Here is a 15055-nt window from a genome sequence, read left to right on the forward strand (position 1 = left end):
GAGGAGGATGGTCAAGCAGGAGCCGCTGAGAACTTCAGGATGCTGTCGAGCCAGGCGAGCGGGTCACTGCTGTCCATGGTGGACGAATGCTCATCCTGAAACTGCAGATTGTCCTCTGCCAGCTCAGGAAAGGCCTCGTTGAAGGCATCTGGCCCCAGCTCGGGCAGGTCCAGGAGATTCTCTGGGCTTGGCGGGGTGGTCACCACTTCTGAAAAAGCAAACGAAGCCAAGCCACCCCCAGGGTGATGCAAGCCTTCCTTGGTGCAGGTCACCCCCTATGGGCTCTGCCACCCTGCAGACCTCACCTTGGTGCTTGGTCCTGCTTCTGCAGAGAGCATATCCAGGGCAGGCTGGCAGGGGGTGGCAGCAGGGACGCCATCCTCACTGGCCACCACGTCGTTGTTAAAGGCCTCCAACAGCTTCTGGGCGCTGCCAGGATGGGTGCGGAGCACAGGGGAGACCTGCACGCAATGCTGAGCCGCAGGGTGTTGGGGTGGCAGGGGCCCAGCATGGGCAGGGACGTTCAGCACAGTGCAGCCCGTAGGGTAGAGGGGCTGCCCCTGGCCCACGTCCCATGGGCCCAGCCCCACTGGCTGGTGGGGCACAAGTGTCCCCATCACCACTTGCTGTCCCCGGCCATAGGCAGGGGGACAAGGAGCAGGCAGAGGGGGCAGCTGCACACCGCTGGGGAGCTGCAGCACGTGTGGCAGCTGCACGACCTGCCCCGAGTCCCCCAGGGGCCCCTGCACCCCCTGCCAGGTTGCCAGGGCGGGCTGGTGGGTGACAATGTGGAGCTGGGAAGGCCGAACGGTGATCAGCAGCCCCGGGACAGAGGGCAGCACACCAGCAGTGACCGGTGGCGGCATGGTCAGGGTGGTGAAGCTCATGCCGGGCACCTCTGGTCCTGTCGGCAGCTGGAGGGGGAACCTCTCTGTGGGCAGAAGCGAAGGGGGGTGATGGGGTGAGATGCTGGCCGGCACAGCTGGTTGGGGGTTACCCGAAGGGCAGGAGCACCACGAGGAGCGTGCTGCTCTGTGCCGCGGCAGTTGGCCAGTGTGGCATTTGTTGGGGCAAACAGTGTTCTGGGGTTCCATCTCCATGGCGATCATTATGCCAGCACCTGCGTCAGCCAGCGTTGTGACAGTTTGACTTTTAATGACAGAACAACTTCCCAACTCAATGGTTTCCCATCCTGCTGATGCTTTCCTGCCCTCAGCGCTGATTTCCCACCCCCACCATAGTTTCCCATCACAACTGTTTTTTGGGTTGGGAGTTGAGTTTCATGTCAAAGGGGAGTTTTCACCTAAATTTCTGTTGATGTCAGTGGATCCCAAGACCTGGTCAGCTTGTATTCTCTTGCAGCCAGAACTTTCCTCATTTGAAGGCTTCTTTCTGCCTTCTTTCAGCCAGGGCAGGGCTGGGAGGGAGTTTGAGAGAGCCACTCCTCTACTGCCTTGCTTAGGGACCCTGTGGGGAAATTGCTTTGGGGTGGGGGCAATTCGAGAAAAGTGGGACCTCAGAGAAGCATAGTATTACAGGAAACTTTTTAGGGTAAGAGACAGCTATCGCTTTCAGGATGGCTGGCATTCACCATCCTAAATGTGTGCTGCCACGGCTCCCTAAGCAGCGCAGCCTGCAACCTCAGCACGTGCTGACAGGAGTAACGGGGGCTGGAGCGGAGTGGAGAGCCCGCGGCCAGGCTCTGTTATGCTCCTGCAGGAAGGGGAACTTGACGGTACCACAGAGCTGATGAGATGTCCACTGCCATGATTTTCCCTTTTATAACAAATTCTACCAGGGACGAGCAATGACGGAAAAGGCAGGAATATGGTTACGCCAGTACTTCACAGTCCCTTGAACTTGTAGTTCCAGCGTACTGGATGGGTTGTGCCCAGATTCTTTCTTTTCCAGTGTGTCTGGTGGAAGAGAGGCAGCTCCTGCAACCCTCCAGACTCCCTGGAATTTAACTTCTCATGCTGGCCCTTGGCACTTTGACTCTGGGACTTCCAGTCCCAACTTGATTAGTGTTGCCCAAATGGTTTTCATTGCATCTGTAATGCTTTCTGGCCCTTCTACCCCGCTGAGGATGCCATCAATGTATCGATACACTGTGAGGCCAGGTGGAATGGTGCTAAGGCTGTGGCCAGAGCATTGTGAGCGATAGTGGGGCAGTGTTTGTATCCTTGCGAAAAACTGTTTGAAAACATACTGAGTCCCGCTCCAGGCAAAGGCAAGCTGGGCTTTTTCTTGTGCGTGGAGCAGAATCACGAGGAATACATCTCTAACATGTAAAGCATCTAAAGCTAACCTAACATCTATGCTAACCCTAATGTCCCACAAAAATCACTGGGTTACTGACAATGAAAGGAGAGAAAACAGCACGGTGAGAACGAAAATATCCCACTAAGTCAATTTTTTTGTCTACCTATACAGCAGAAGTGTTCTTTCGTGTTAAAGTCAGAGTATGTTCTGATTTGCACTGCCCCACTAAATGGTTTTATGCTGGAAAGGTTTACTAAGAAATAATTGTTAGTGTTCTTCCTGGTTATGCACCCACATCTTATAATGAAAAAATTAGATGATAACGTCTTTGCTGTGCTACACTGTTCTATAACTGAGAGTTAGGTTGTGTTTCATTTTAAGCATTCTTAAAAAAATACAGATAGTTACAGCTTTTACTAACAGCACTGCGGCAAATGTGAATTCACAGGTGGGCTTTTAAGCCTCACCTCAGCATGTTTGGTGTAGGAACAAACATTACAAGTACTCTAGTATTTTTGCCAATGCTTTCCTGCACAAATTGTATTAAAAGCATAGATTCTTCTGGTCTTCCATGCAGAAAGTATGGTGAGAATGAATCTGATATTAAAATGACTTCTTCAGATGTCAGAGGTTTATTTAGAAATGTCCACTACCTGTATTTTTTCTTATTTCCTTGCAGCGGGTCGTAACAACCTGCAGAGAAGATATGCAAAGTATGTTATCTCTATTATTGCCATTCCTGGGTTATGATAGAATTTGGCACAGAATTTTAGATCAGTTGCAAAAAGTAGTGCTGGGCCACGCATATTCAGATTGATCCATGATCCCAGGTAGCTGTATGGGATTTGGTAATTTTCTTTAATAAGTAAAGGAAAACTGCGTGTATTATAGAAATGAGAATTTAGTGAGACAAAGGGCAGGTCCAGTTCCTTTTCGACTACTACACAGAGATATTCTAACACATCAAATGAAAAGAATTTCTAAAGAAGTAGACCTTTCTGAGCTGGAGAAGGGGTAGATGAAATAGAAAAGATAGAACTAAAATCTGCAGCAAAATATTGCCTCTAAAGGAAGATGTGTTGGGGTTTTTTTCTTTCACGGAAACAAACGAACAATTACTCTGCGATTCTCCAGACTGGAAATTTGCAAAAAGCTGTGTAGTGTGGTTTTCAGCAGTATAAAAAGCAAAAGCTCTTCAGGGTTTCAAGTACATCTTTGCAACAGCTGTTAAAAAAATGCAAGCATGCAGATTGTTCCATTGTATGAAAACACCTTCATTTACTACTTATTTGTCATACAGGGAATAAACTAGCAGTGACGACTGTTGGAAAGTTTTAGGTGAATAAAAAAATCCTCCAAACCAGGAAAAATACTGTGCTATCAGGTAGCTGCAGCTTTGTTGTGTGAGCTTAATATTCACGTAGAGACTTTTTCTAAATGTGTCACTTAAGGCAGGGATGGCTTCTCATTCTAAAAAGCCATTTGCCTAGAGCAGTCGCTCATGTGCCACATACAGGATTTTTATGCTAACACTATTAAAAAATTTCCCTAGAAAATTTTCCACCTCCTTTGAGTAAATACAACCGATGTCCCTAACTGTCTCAGTTTCATATTCCACCATAGGTTGCTGTATTTCAAAGACAAAGTTAACCAACGGCTGGTTACTAACCGAGGGCTCAAACCAATTTTTGCAGCAGTCAGGTAGAGAGTGGCCATTTAGTCTGGACCCACTGAAGTGCCAATGTAAATATAAACAAAATAAGGTCTATCAAACTTTAGATTCTCTAGCAAAACAACGGAAAGAATGTGAAGAACTACGTCTTGTCTACTGTCTGTTTCCCATATGTGTTGTGATCGGCTCCCTGGAAAACAAGAGGCTGGACTGGTCCTGGCTGTGCCCATGAACTTGCCAGCTGAGTGCTAGGTGGTAGCAAGGAGAGCACTAGAGAAAAGCACAGACCCATTGACCCAGCACCACCGTTCTCATGTTCTTCATGCATGTGAGGCCTGTTAGCCATTGTACTTGTATTTATTCTAACACGGGACATCAGTCAACAGTCACAACACCGGTGGATTACCAGCACTTCCGTCATATGCTTCACATATAGTGTTAAAGGAGAAATTTACACAGACGTGGGTACCACTAGGTTTGCTTTAATCGCCCCTCAGAGCTGGGCCACCGCCCCAGCGAGTGGCAGAGAGCAAAGGGATACAGCACGGCTTATATACACTTATCAAATCATTAGTCAACGTCCGAAGTTTTTAGAAGTTTCCTTTGGTCTTGTCCATTCTGCAAATCCATCACCTGACCCTGTCCCTGTTGATTCATCTATTTGCTTCCAGTCTCTGCCTCGGTTCCAAGCTCCTCCTCGGATCGTGATCTTCTTTCTGCCTGCTTTAACTCACACACTCCTTCAAGCACACTTACAATTCCTATTCACATATACTGATTTTTGTTTCTTGAAACACCTGCGTTTCTGCGAGCACCTGTGTGCACAAGTTGATCATCTGTTGTTTCTCTGTTCTCCCAGTGATTAACTGGACTGGGTGTTAAACCAGCCTTGGATTAGGGCTACACTAGGGACAAGGCCTGGTTCTGCCACTTAGCTGCTTTAGCACTTTAAATTTCTGAATTCAAATTTTCTTTAACAAGCAATACCAGAACAATGGAGAACAATTAACAATGGTTTGGTCACTGCTGTGACAAAATAATGACAATTATTATTTCTGGTGTAGGTTGCTGTATGTCATATTTATGAAACTAGGATTTTCTGGAAGAAAAATGTTCTATTTCACACCCACAGATGAGCTCACTGAGATGAGCATCCACGTTTTAACAAGCCTTTACATCAAAGGCTGTAAACGAGTGTCAGTCTGCACAACCAGCTGGGAATCTTGTGTTGTTCCAGGCACATATTTTTGTCCCGTTCAATACCTTGTCTGTGTTTGCCTTTTGTCTGTCCTGTGCTTTCCTGCTAAAGATTTATAGGCTTCAGTCTTCTGATACTGCTCCAGCTCCCGCATCTAATGCTCCTTATCTCTATCTGCTCCATCAAGGTGTTGCTGAAACAAAGAAGTCCAAGAGTACCAGGGAGTTGCCTCCCCTTCAGGAGGAAAGGAAGCAAAACAACTTGCCAGATGAAGTGCTGGTCCATTTCACCTATGCAAACAGGAAAGGAGTGAAGAAACAATGAGAATGTATGTGAGATGCAAAGACGCAGGATTTCTGGATAATATTACTGTATTCTGGTGTGTGTCGTGTCCGTGTCTCCCCACCCCCCCTCCTTTCCCTTTTTTTTTTTTAATTCAAATCACTATTCTGTTAACTCTTTTTTTTTTAGGTCAAGCTTTAACGTTCAGATCTGTAACAGCAGGGTTCCAATACACCCTTGTTTTTTTGCCCCACAGAAAAAAATGCACTACCATTCTACAACCACACACTTTTCCCATCTGAGAGGCGAACAAAACATCATGGCTATTGGAAAAGAGTAGCATAAAGATAAAAGAGCCTAGGTGATATCAATTTAAGCTATCTACGTTTAGGTTAAAAGAAAACTTCAGGCGAGGAAGAAAAAAAATATTTCACACGTGCATAATAGAATGAGCTTAACTGGAGAACTCTTTAGGGGGACCAATGAACTGAAAACCATTTAAGGAGTGGTCACAACACTTGCTAAAGGGATCTTTTCCAGAAAAAAAAAAAAAGTTGTTGAGCAAGTTTTTCATCCAATGAGTTTAAAATTCAATGGAAATAAGTATTCAATCTGAGCGAACATTAGTCACTGGGCATGCCTTTTTATTTTCATTACGTCATCACAAGAATACATGCAATAGTTATAAATTTCGTGCATTTGCAAACCTGTTTTGATGCTGCTGAGGACACAGTTAACATTCTAGATTGGGGTGCAAATTTAGTGATGCTGGGTTTGCATTTCTTTTGGACACTGTATTCTGCCAGAAGACATTAGTTCTTCTCTTCTGTCTCCAGCAATGTGCTGCTGACAGAGTACAGTAACCGACTCAAAAACAGCAGAAGTTTTTCCTCAGCTTGTGTCTTGGATGGATTGTTTTGAATCAGTAAGGAGGAGTTCTACTCTACTACCTGTAAGTAGATGTCCTAGGTTTTCTAGCACAGATCTATACAGTTCTTTAAATATTTCTTTATATATATATATTTCTTATAAAACTTAAACAAGAAGAATGATTTTTAGGGTGTTTGCTGTATAACTATAGTAATGGTCTTTTTCTAGGGGAGACTCGCTATTTGGTCAGCTCAACCAGTCCTTATTTCAGTCAATTCCGGTCAGCTCAGCGGTCCTTATGCTCACCAAACACAACAAGAAGTAGCAGGACTGCAAGGCTGGAACAGGGGAAGCGCGAGACTTTCCCTTCAACTGTTGTATCGGACAACTAGTTTGCTGTTGCTGCAGCTCAGACACTTTTCCGCTGGGTTGTGGGACACTCACCCACACACAGTAGTATACTATGACTCCACCACTTGCTTCGAGAACGACTTCATAGTCGTTAGCTAACCAAAACCAGGCTTACGCAGCATTTTGGCTGCCGACAAGTGCAAAAGGCAGCAGTTCCGCATCTCGCCCCAGAAAGTGGGCAGCACAGCTCTTGTGGTGCGCTCCACATGGCTACCAGGGCAAAGTGAGAAGCACCACCACGAGAAGAAGCACCAGCTGCCCGTTCAGAGCTGCGGCGGGCGGGGGCTGGGCTGCCGTTCCACGCCGGGCCAGGGCTCGGTGCCGCCGCAGGCTCCCCTCAGCCTGCCGGCCCCGGGGCTCTGCGGGGGCTGCCCGCGGGGTGCGGGCTGTGCCCACAGCGGCTGCCTGGGGGGGGCTCGGTCCCGAGGCGAAGCTGCTGGCCGAGAGCAGCTGCCGCTCGGTGTCACAGCCCCCCGGCCCGCCGCTGGCTCTGCCCTGCAAAGCACTGCACTTGCTTACAGACGCCCTGCCGAGAGCAACCGAGCTGCCCCTCCGACCGGCTGGCCCAGCGGAAAGCAAATCCTCGCCGGAGGGTACCCGCTGCCGGGGGGCGGGGGGCGGGGGGGGGGGAGGAAGGGAGGCAGGCGGAAGAAAGACCCCACTCCCTTGTCCCACCTTTCAGCTCTGCCGCGTACCCTGCACCCCTTCACTCTGGTAACGGCTCACTTTCCCGTCACAGGGAGTGGCTATGAACTCAAGAGCTCGTAATGGCTTAGTGGTGCAAGGGGAAACCTAGCGTGAGCTTCTCCTAAGCCACATATTTACACCGCTCGTTTTTCCCTACTCAAAAAGGGCAGTCTTGCAAAGTCTCTTCTCTTTTGTAAAAAAATAATTTAAAGGTGCTGTTACTAACAGCTGCTTCCAAATGCAAACAGAGCAAAAGCACCCCTATTTCCCACAGCAAAACGGAATGCATCATACGCAAAGGATTTAACAATTTGAGCCACGTGGGTGCTTTTGCATACAGAGGCAATAAGTATGAGTGCCCGGGCTGCGAGTGGGCAAAGGGCAGAGCGCAGGGAACCCCGCAGCCGCAGCGAGCACTCCCGGGGCCCGGTGGTGTAAACTGGGCTGAGACCCCGCCCAGTGCTCGCCCGGCCAGTGCTCAGCACAGGGCTGGTGGGGACCTCCTGCCACCTGGCGACCAAACGTGGGTACTGCACCCGCCCGGGACCTAGACCCCTGGGACCAGGACCCCCAGCGGCTCGGGACCGCGACCGGGACCCCCGTGGTTCGGAACCGGGACCGGGACCCCGGGGATTGGAACCCCCGAGGCTCTGGACCGCGAACGGGACCCCGGGGACCGGGACACCCTGCGGCTCAGGACCGGGACCCCCGCGGCTGGGGACCGGGACCTCCGCGGCTCGCGACCGGGACCGGGACCCCGAGGACTGGAACTCCCGAGGCTCCGGACCGCGAACGTGACCCCGGGGACCGTGACAGCCTGCGGCTCGGGACGGGGCCGGGACCCCCACGGCTCGGGATGGGGAACCCCGCGGCTCGGGACCGGGACCGGGATTCTTGCAGCTCAGGACTGGGACCTGGACCGCTGGGACCCGTGACCCCCGTGGCTTGGGACCGAACCGGGACCCTGGGGACTGGGACCCCCGTGGCTCGAACCCGGACCGGGACCCCGGGGACCGGGACCCCCGCGGATCGGAACCGGGATCCCAGGACCAGGACCCCCCGCGGCTCAGAACCGGGACCTCCACGGCTTGGGACCGCGAACGGGACCCCGTGCACTGGGACACCCTGCGGCTCGGAACCGGGACCAGGACCCCCGCGGCTCGGGACCGGGAACCCCGCGGCTGGGACCGGGACTGGGACCACCGCGGCTCGGACTGGGTCTGGGGCCAAGAACCCGGGACCGTACCCCTGCACCTCAGACCAGGAACCGGGACCGGGATCCCCGCGGCTGGGGACCGAGACCGGGACCGGGATTCTCGCAGCTCAGGACTGGGACCTGGACCGCTGGGACCCGTGAACCCCCCAGCTCTGGATCGGGACCCGCGCGGCTCGGGACTGCGACCGGGGCCCCGAGGACCCCATGACCGGGATCCTCGGAACTGAGACCCCTGCAGCTCGGACCAGGGACCGGGACCGGGACTCCCAAGACCGGGACCCCTGCGGCTCGATACCGGGACTGGAACCCCCACGGTTCAGACCGAGACCGGGACCGGGACCGGGATTCTCGCAGCTCAGGACTGGGACCTGGACCACCGGGACCCATGAACCCTTTGGCTCGGGACCACGACCGGGACCCCTGTGACCGGGACCCCCGCAGCTCGGACACGGACCGGGACGTCGGGGACCGGGACCCCAGCGGCTCGTGACCGCAACCGGGACCCCTGTGACCAGGACCCGGGTGGCTCGGGACCGCGACCAGGATCCTCGTTACAGAGACTCCCGCGGCTCGGAGCAGGAACTGGGACCCGGACCCCCGGGACTGGGACCCCCATGGCTCAGGACCGAAGCGGGACCCTGGGGACCGGGACCCCCGCGGCTCGGGACCTGGACCCCCTCGGCTCGGGTCTGGGACCTCCGCACCGCGGGGACCAGGACCCCCGCGGCTCGGGACCGCAACCGGGATCCTCGGAACCGAGACCTCTGCGGCTCATACCAGGGACCTCCGGACCCGGACCCCCGGGACCCGGACCCCCGCGGGTCGGACTGAGACCGGGACTGGGACCGGGATTCTCGCAGCTCAGGACTAGGACTCGGACAACTGTAGCCTGGGACCCCCGCGGCTCGGGACCGGGAACCGGGACCCCCGTGGCTTGGACCGCGTCTAGGGCCATAACCCCGTGACCGGACCCCTGTGCCTTGGACCAGGAATCGGGACCGGGACAACCCGCGGCTCGGGTCCGGGACCTGGACCCCTGCGGCTCGGGACCGCGACCGGGATCCTCGGAACCGAGACCCCTGCGGCTCGACCCAGGGACCGGGACCCAGACCCCCGGTTCTGGGACCCTCGAGGCTCAGACTGGGACCGGGACTGGGACCGGGATTCTCGCAGCTCAGGACTGGGACCTGGACCACCGGGACCCGTGACCCCCGCGGCTCGGGACCGGGACCCCGCCGGCTCGGGACCGAGACCGGGCCTGGGACCAGGATTCTCGCAACGCAGGACTGGGACCCGGACAACTGTGGCCCGTGACCCCCGCGGCTCGGGACCGGGAACTGGGACCCCCGCGGCTCAGACTGGGTCTGGGGCCAAGACCCCGGGACCGGACCCCTGCGCCTCGGACCAGGAACCGGGACCGGGACCCCCGCGGCTGGGGACCGAGACCGGGACCCGGACCCCCGGGACTGGGACCCCGCGGCTTGGACCGAGACCGGGACCGGGACCGGGATTCTCGCAGCTCAGGACTGGGACCTGGACCACCGGGACCCGTGACCCCCGGGGCTCGAGACCGAACCGGGACCCCCGCAGCTCGGACCGCCCTGCGGCTTGGACCCGGACGGGGATCCCAGGGATCGGGACCCCCGTGGCACGGGACGGGGACCTCCGCACCCCGGGGACCGGGACCCCCGCGACTCGGAACCGGGATCCCGGGACCAGGACACCCTGAGGTTCGGGACAGGGACCCACGTGGCTCAGGACCGGGACGCCGGGGACCGGGATCCCCGCAGCTCGTGACTGGGACCAGGACCCCGAGGACTGGAACCCCCGAGGCTCCGGACCCCGAACGGGACCCCTGTGACCGGGACCCCCACGTCTCAGGACCGAGACCTCCGGTCCCCGGCGACAGGGACCACGTGGCTTGGGACCGGGACCTGCGCGGCTCAGGACCGCGACCGGGATCATCGGAACCGAGACCCCCTGCGGCTCGTACCAGGGACCTCCGGACCCGGACGCCCGGGACCTGGACCCCTGCGGCTCGGACCGAGACCGAGACCGCGACCAGGATCCTCGGAACCGAGACCCCTGCGGCTCGTACCAGGGACCCGGACCGGGACCCCCGGGACTGGGACCCCCGCGGCTCGGACCGGGACCGGGATTCTCGCAGCTCAGGACTGGGACCCGGACAACTGTAGCCCGGGACCCCTGCAGCTCGGTACCGGGAACCGGGACCCCTGCGGCTCGGACCACGTCTAAGGCCATAACCCCGGGACCGGACCCCTGCGCCTTGGACCAGGAACCAGGACCGGGACCCCCGCAACTGGGGACCGAGACCGGGACCCGGACCCCCGGGACTTGGATCCCCGTGGCTCGGACCGAGACCGGGACCAGGACTGGGATTCTCGCAGCTCAGGACTGGGACCTGGACCACCGCGAGCCGGGACCCCCGCGGCTCCAGACCGAACTGGGACCCCGGGGACAGGGACCCCCGCTGCTCGGGACCTGGACCAGGACCCCCGCGACTGGGACCCCCGCAGCGCGGGACCGTGAACGAGACCCCTGTGACCATTACGCCCGCGTCTCGGGACCGGGACCTCCGGACCCCGGCGACAGGGACCCTGCGACTCGGGACCGGGACCTGCACGGCTCGGGACCGGGACCGGGACCCCAAGGACTGGAACCCCCAAGGCTCTGGACCGCGAATGGGACCCCAGGGACTGGGACACCCTGTGGCTGTGGACGGAGCCGGGAGCCCCGCGGCTCGGGACGGGGTACCCCGTGGCTCGGGACCAAGACTGGGACCCCCGCGGCTCGGGACGGGACTGGGGCCAAGACCACGGGACCGGACCCCCGCGGCTCGGACTAGGGACCGGGACCGGGACCCCCGCGGCTGGGGACCGAGACCAGGACCTGGACCGCCGGCACCGGGACCCCCGCAGCTCGGGACCGAAGCGGGACCCCGGGGACCGGGACAACCCACTGCTCGGGTCCGGGACCTGGACCCCCGCTGCTCGGGACTGGGACCCCTGCGGCTCAGGACCGCGACCGGGATCCTCGGAACCGAGACCCCTGCGGCTCGAACCAGGGACAGGGACACAGACCCCCGGGACCAGGATCCCCGCCGCTCGGACCGGGACCGGGACTGGGATTCTCGCAGCTCAGGACTGGGACCTGGACCACCGGGACCGTGACCCCCGGGGCTCGAGACTGAACCGGGACCCTGGGGACTGGGACCCCTGTGGCTCAGACCTGGACGGGGACCCCAGGGACCGGGACCCCCGCGGCGCGGGACGGGGACCTCCGCACCCTGGGGACCGGGACCCCCGCGACTCGGAACCGGGATCCCGGGACCAGGACACCCTGTGGTTCGGGACAGGGACCCACGTGGCTCGGGACCGGGACGCCGGGGACCGGGACCCCCGCGGCTCATGACCAGGACCGGGACCCCGAGGACTGGAACCCCCAAGGCTCCGTACCGCGAACGGGACCCCGGGGACCGGGACACCCTGCGGCTGGGGACGGGACCTGGACCCCCGCTGACCGGGAACTGGGACCTCCGCGGCTCGGGACCGGGACCCCAGGGTCGGGGACCCCCGCGGCTCGGGATTTGGACCCCCGCGGCTCGGACCAGGTCTGGGGCCAAGACCACGGGACCGGACCCCTGCGCCTTGGAGCAGGACCCGGGGCCGGGACCCCCGCGGCTCGGGACCGCGACCGGGACCTGGACCCCCGGGACTGGGACCCCGCGGCTTGGGACTGAACCGGGACCCCGGGGCGGGGACACCCCTCGGCTCGGGATCAGGACCGGGGCCCCCGCGGCTCAGGACCAGGACTCTCGTGGCTCGGGACCCGGACCCCCACGGCTCCGGACCGAAGCGGGACCCCGGGGACCGGGACACCCTGCGGCTCAGGACCGGGACCGGGACCCCCGCGGCTCGGACCGAGACCGGGACTGGGACCGGGATTTTCGCAACTCAGGACTGGGACCTGGACCACTGGGACCCGTTTCACCCGCGGCTCGGGAACGGGACCCCGGGGGCTCAGGACTGAACCGGGAGCCCAGGGACCGGGACACCTGTGGCTCGGACCGGACCGGGCCTGGGACCGGGATTCTCGCAGTTCAGGACTGGGACCTGGACCACTGGGACCCGTGACCCCCACGGCTCGGGACCGGGAACTGGGACCTCCGCGGCTTGGAACCAGGACCCCCGCGGCTCAGGACCGAACCGGGACCTTGGGGACTGGGACCCCCGCGGTTCGGGACCGGGACCCCGGTGACCGGGACCCCCGCGGCTCGGGACCGGGACCCCCGCAGCTCGGGATGGGACCGGGACCGGGACCCCCGCGGCTCGGGACCGCGACCGGGATCCTTGGCACCGAGACCCCCGTGGCTCGGGACGGGACTGGGGACAAGACCCCGGGACTGGGACCCCCGCGGCTGGGGATCGAGACCGGGACCCAGACCACCGGGACCGGGACCCCTGCGGCTCGGGACCGAAGCGGGACCCCGGGGACCGGGACAACCCGTGGCTCGGGTCCAGGACCTGGACCCCCGCTGCTCGGGACCTGGACCCCTGCGGCTCGGGACCGCGACCGGGATCCTCGGAACCGAGACCGCCGCGGCTCGAACCAGGGACCGGGACCCAGACCCCCGGGACCGGGATCCCCGCCGCTCGGACCGGGACTGGGATCAGGATTCTCACAGCTCAGGACTGGGACCTGGACCACCGGGACCCGTGACCCCCGGGGCTCGAGACCGAACCGGGACCCTGGGGACTGGGACCCCTGCGGCTCGGACCCGGACGGGGACCCCAGGGACTGGGACCCCCGCAGCGTGGGACGGGGACCTCCGCACCCCGGGGACCGGGACCCCCACGACTCGGAACCGGGATCCCGGGACCAGGACCCCCTGCGGTTCGGGACAGGGACCCACGTGGCTCAGGACCGGGACGCCGGGGACCGGGACCCCCGCAGCTCGGGACCGCGATGAGGACCCCGAGGATTGGAACCCCCGCGGCTCCGGACCGCGAACGGGACCCCTGTGACAGGGACCCCCGCGTCTCAGGACCGGGACCTCTGGACCCCGGCGACAGGGACCACGTGGCTCGGGACCGGGACCTGCGCGGCTCGGGACCGGGACCGGGATCCTCGGAACCGAGACCCCTGCAGCTCGTACCAGGGACCTCCGGACCCGGACGCCTGGGACTTGGACCCCCGCGGCCCGGACCAAGACCGGGACTGCGACCAGGATCCTCGGAACCGAGACCCCTGCGGCTCGTACCAGGGACCTGGACCGGGACCCCCGGGACTGGGACCCCCGCGGCTCGGACCGGGACCAGGATTCTCGCAGCTCAGGACTGGGACCCGGACAACTGTAGACTGGGACCCCCGCGGCTCGGGACCAGGAACTGGGACCTCCGCGGCTCAGGACCGGGACCCCGGGGACCGGGACCCCTGCAGCTCAGGACTTGGACCCCCGCGTCTCGGACCGGGACTGGGGCCAAGACCACAGGACCGGACCCCTGCGCCTTGGCCTGGGAACCGGGACCGGGACCCCCGCGGCTCGGGAGCGGGACCCGCACCCCCGGGACTGGGACCCCCGCGGCTCGGACCGGGACCGGGACTGGGACCGGGATTCTCGCAGCTCAGGACTGGGACCTGGACCACTGGGACCCGTGACCCCCGCGGCTCGGGAGTGAACCGGGCCCCAGACCCCCACAGCTCGGACCGGGACCCTGGGGACACGGACCCTTGTGGTTCGAGACTGGGACCGGCACCCCCGGGACCGGGACCCCCGCGGCTAGAGACCGGCACCGGGACCCTTGGCATCGGGACCCCCGCAGCTCGGGCCGGGACCAGGTCTAAGACCTCCGGGGCCGGGACCCCCGCAGCTTGGGACCGGGACCGGGATCCCTGGGCCGGGACCCCCGCGGCTTGGATCAGGGACCGAGACTGGGACCCCCGCGGCTCGAACGGGGACCAGGACTGGGACGGCCGGAACCGGGACCCCCGCGGCTTGGATCAGGGACCAGGACTGGGACCCCCTGCGGCTCAGGACCCTCTGCGTCTCGCAGCGAGACCAAGACCTGGAGCCCTGGGACCGTGACCCCTGCGGCTGACGGCTCGAACCGGGACCGAAACCCCCGTGGCCGGGACCCCTGCGGCTTGTGACCTGGACCGGGACCCCCGGAACCATGACCCATGCGGCTCGGGACCGGGTCCGGGACCGGCACCCCCGCGGCTCAGGCTGGTTCCGAAACCAGGACCACCGGGACCACCGCGGCTCGGATCGGGACGGGGACCGGGACAGCCGGGTCTGGCGCCCCCGCGGCTCGGGACCTGGACCGAGATGTCTGGGCCCGGGACCCCCGCGGCTCGGACCGGGACAGGGACCGGGACAGCCAGGACAGGCGCCCCCGTAGCTCAGGCCGGGCCTGAAACCAGGACCGCCGGGACC

At 60.7% G+C, this 15055-nt stretch overlaps 2 protein-coding genes across 2 annotated transcripts; both read left to right on the forward strand.

Annotated features, from left to right (window-relative positions):
- Positions 1 to 9212: 9212 nt before the first annotated feature.
- Positions 9213 to 12030, forward strand: LOC119141997 (basic proline-rich protein-like). Its single transcript, XM_037374707.1, has 4 exons — positions 9213 to 9419; positions 9548 to 10246; positions 10508 to 11369; positions 11465 to 12030. Exons 1-4 carry the CDS (start codon positions 9213 to 9215, stop codon positions 12028 to 12030), a joined length of 2334 nt encoding a protein of 777 aa, XP_037230604.1.
- Positions 12031 to 12919: 889 nt separating this feature from the next.
- LOC119141998 (basic proline-rich protein-like) lies at positions 12920 to 13588 on the forward strand. Its single transcript, XM_037374708.1, has one exon. The coding sequence runs from the start codon at positions 12920 to 12922 to the stop codon at positions 13586 to 13588; it is 669 nt and encodes a 222-aa protein (XP_037230605.1).
- Positions 13589 to 15055: the final 1467 nt, after the last annotated feature.

The sequence above is a fragment of the Falco rusticolus genome, unplaced genomic scaffold (assembly GCF_015220075.1).
Source record: "Falco rusticolus isolate bFalRus1 unplaced genomic scaffold, bFalRus1.pri scaffold_143_arrow_ctg1, whole genome shotgun sequence".
Taxonomy (NCBI): domain Eukaryota; kingdom Metazoa; phylum Chordata; class Aves; order Falconiformes; family Falconidae; genus Falco; species Falco rusticolus.

Bases quoted from the DNA above. Each gene is read 5' to 3' on its own strand.
- LOC119141997 (XM_037374707.1), top strand. From the start codon at position 9,213: ATGGCTCAGGACCGAAGCGGGACCCTGGGGACCGGGACCCCCGCGGCT. The intron at 9,420-9,547 runs GTCGGACTGAGA...GACCGCGTCTAG, and splicing joins CGGGACCCGGACCCCCGCGG to GGCCATAACCCCGTGACCGG. The intron at 10,247-10,507 runs GCACGGGACGGG...CCCCGGCGACAG, and splicing joins CAGGGATCGGGACCCCCGTG to GGACCACGTGGCTTGGGACC.
- LOC119141998 (XM_037374708.1), top strand. From the start codon at position 12,920: ATGGGACCGGGACCGGGACCCCCGCGGCTCGGGACCGCGACCGGGATC.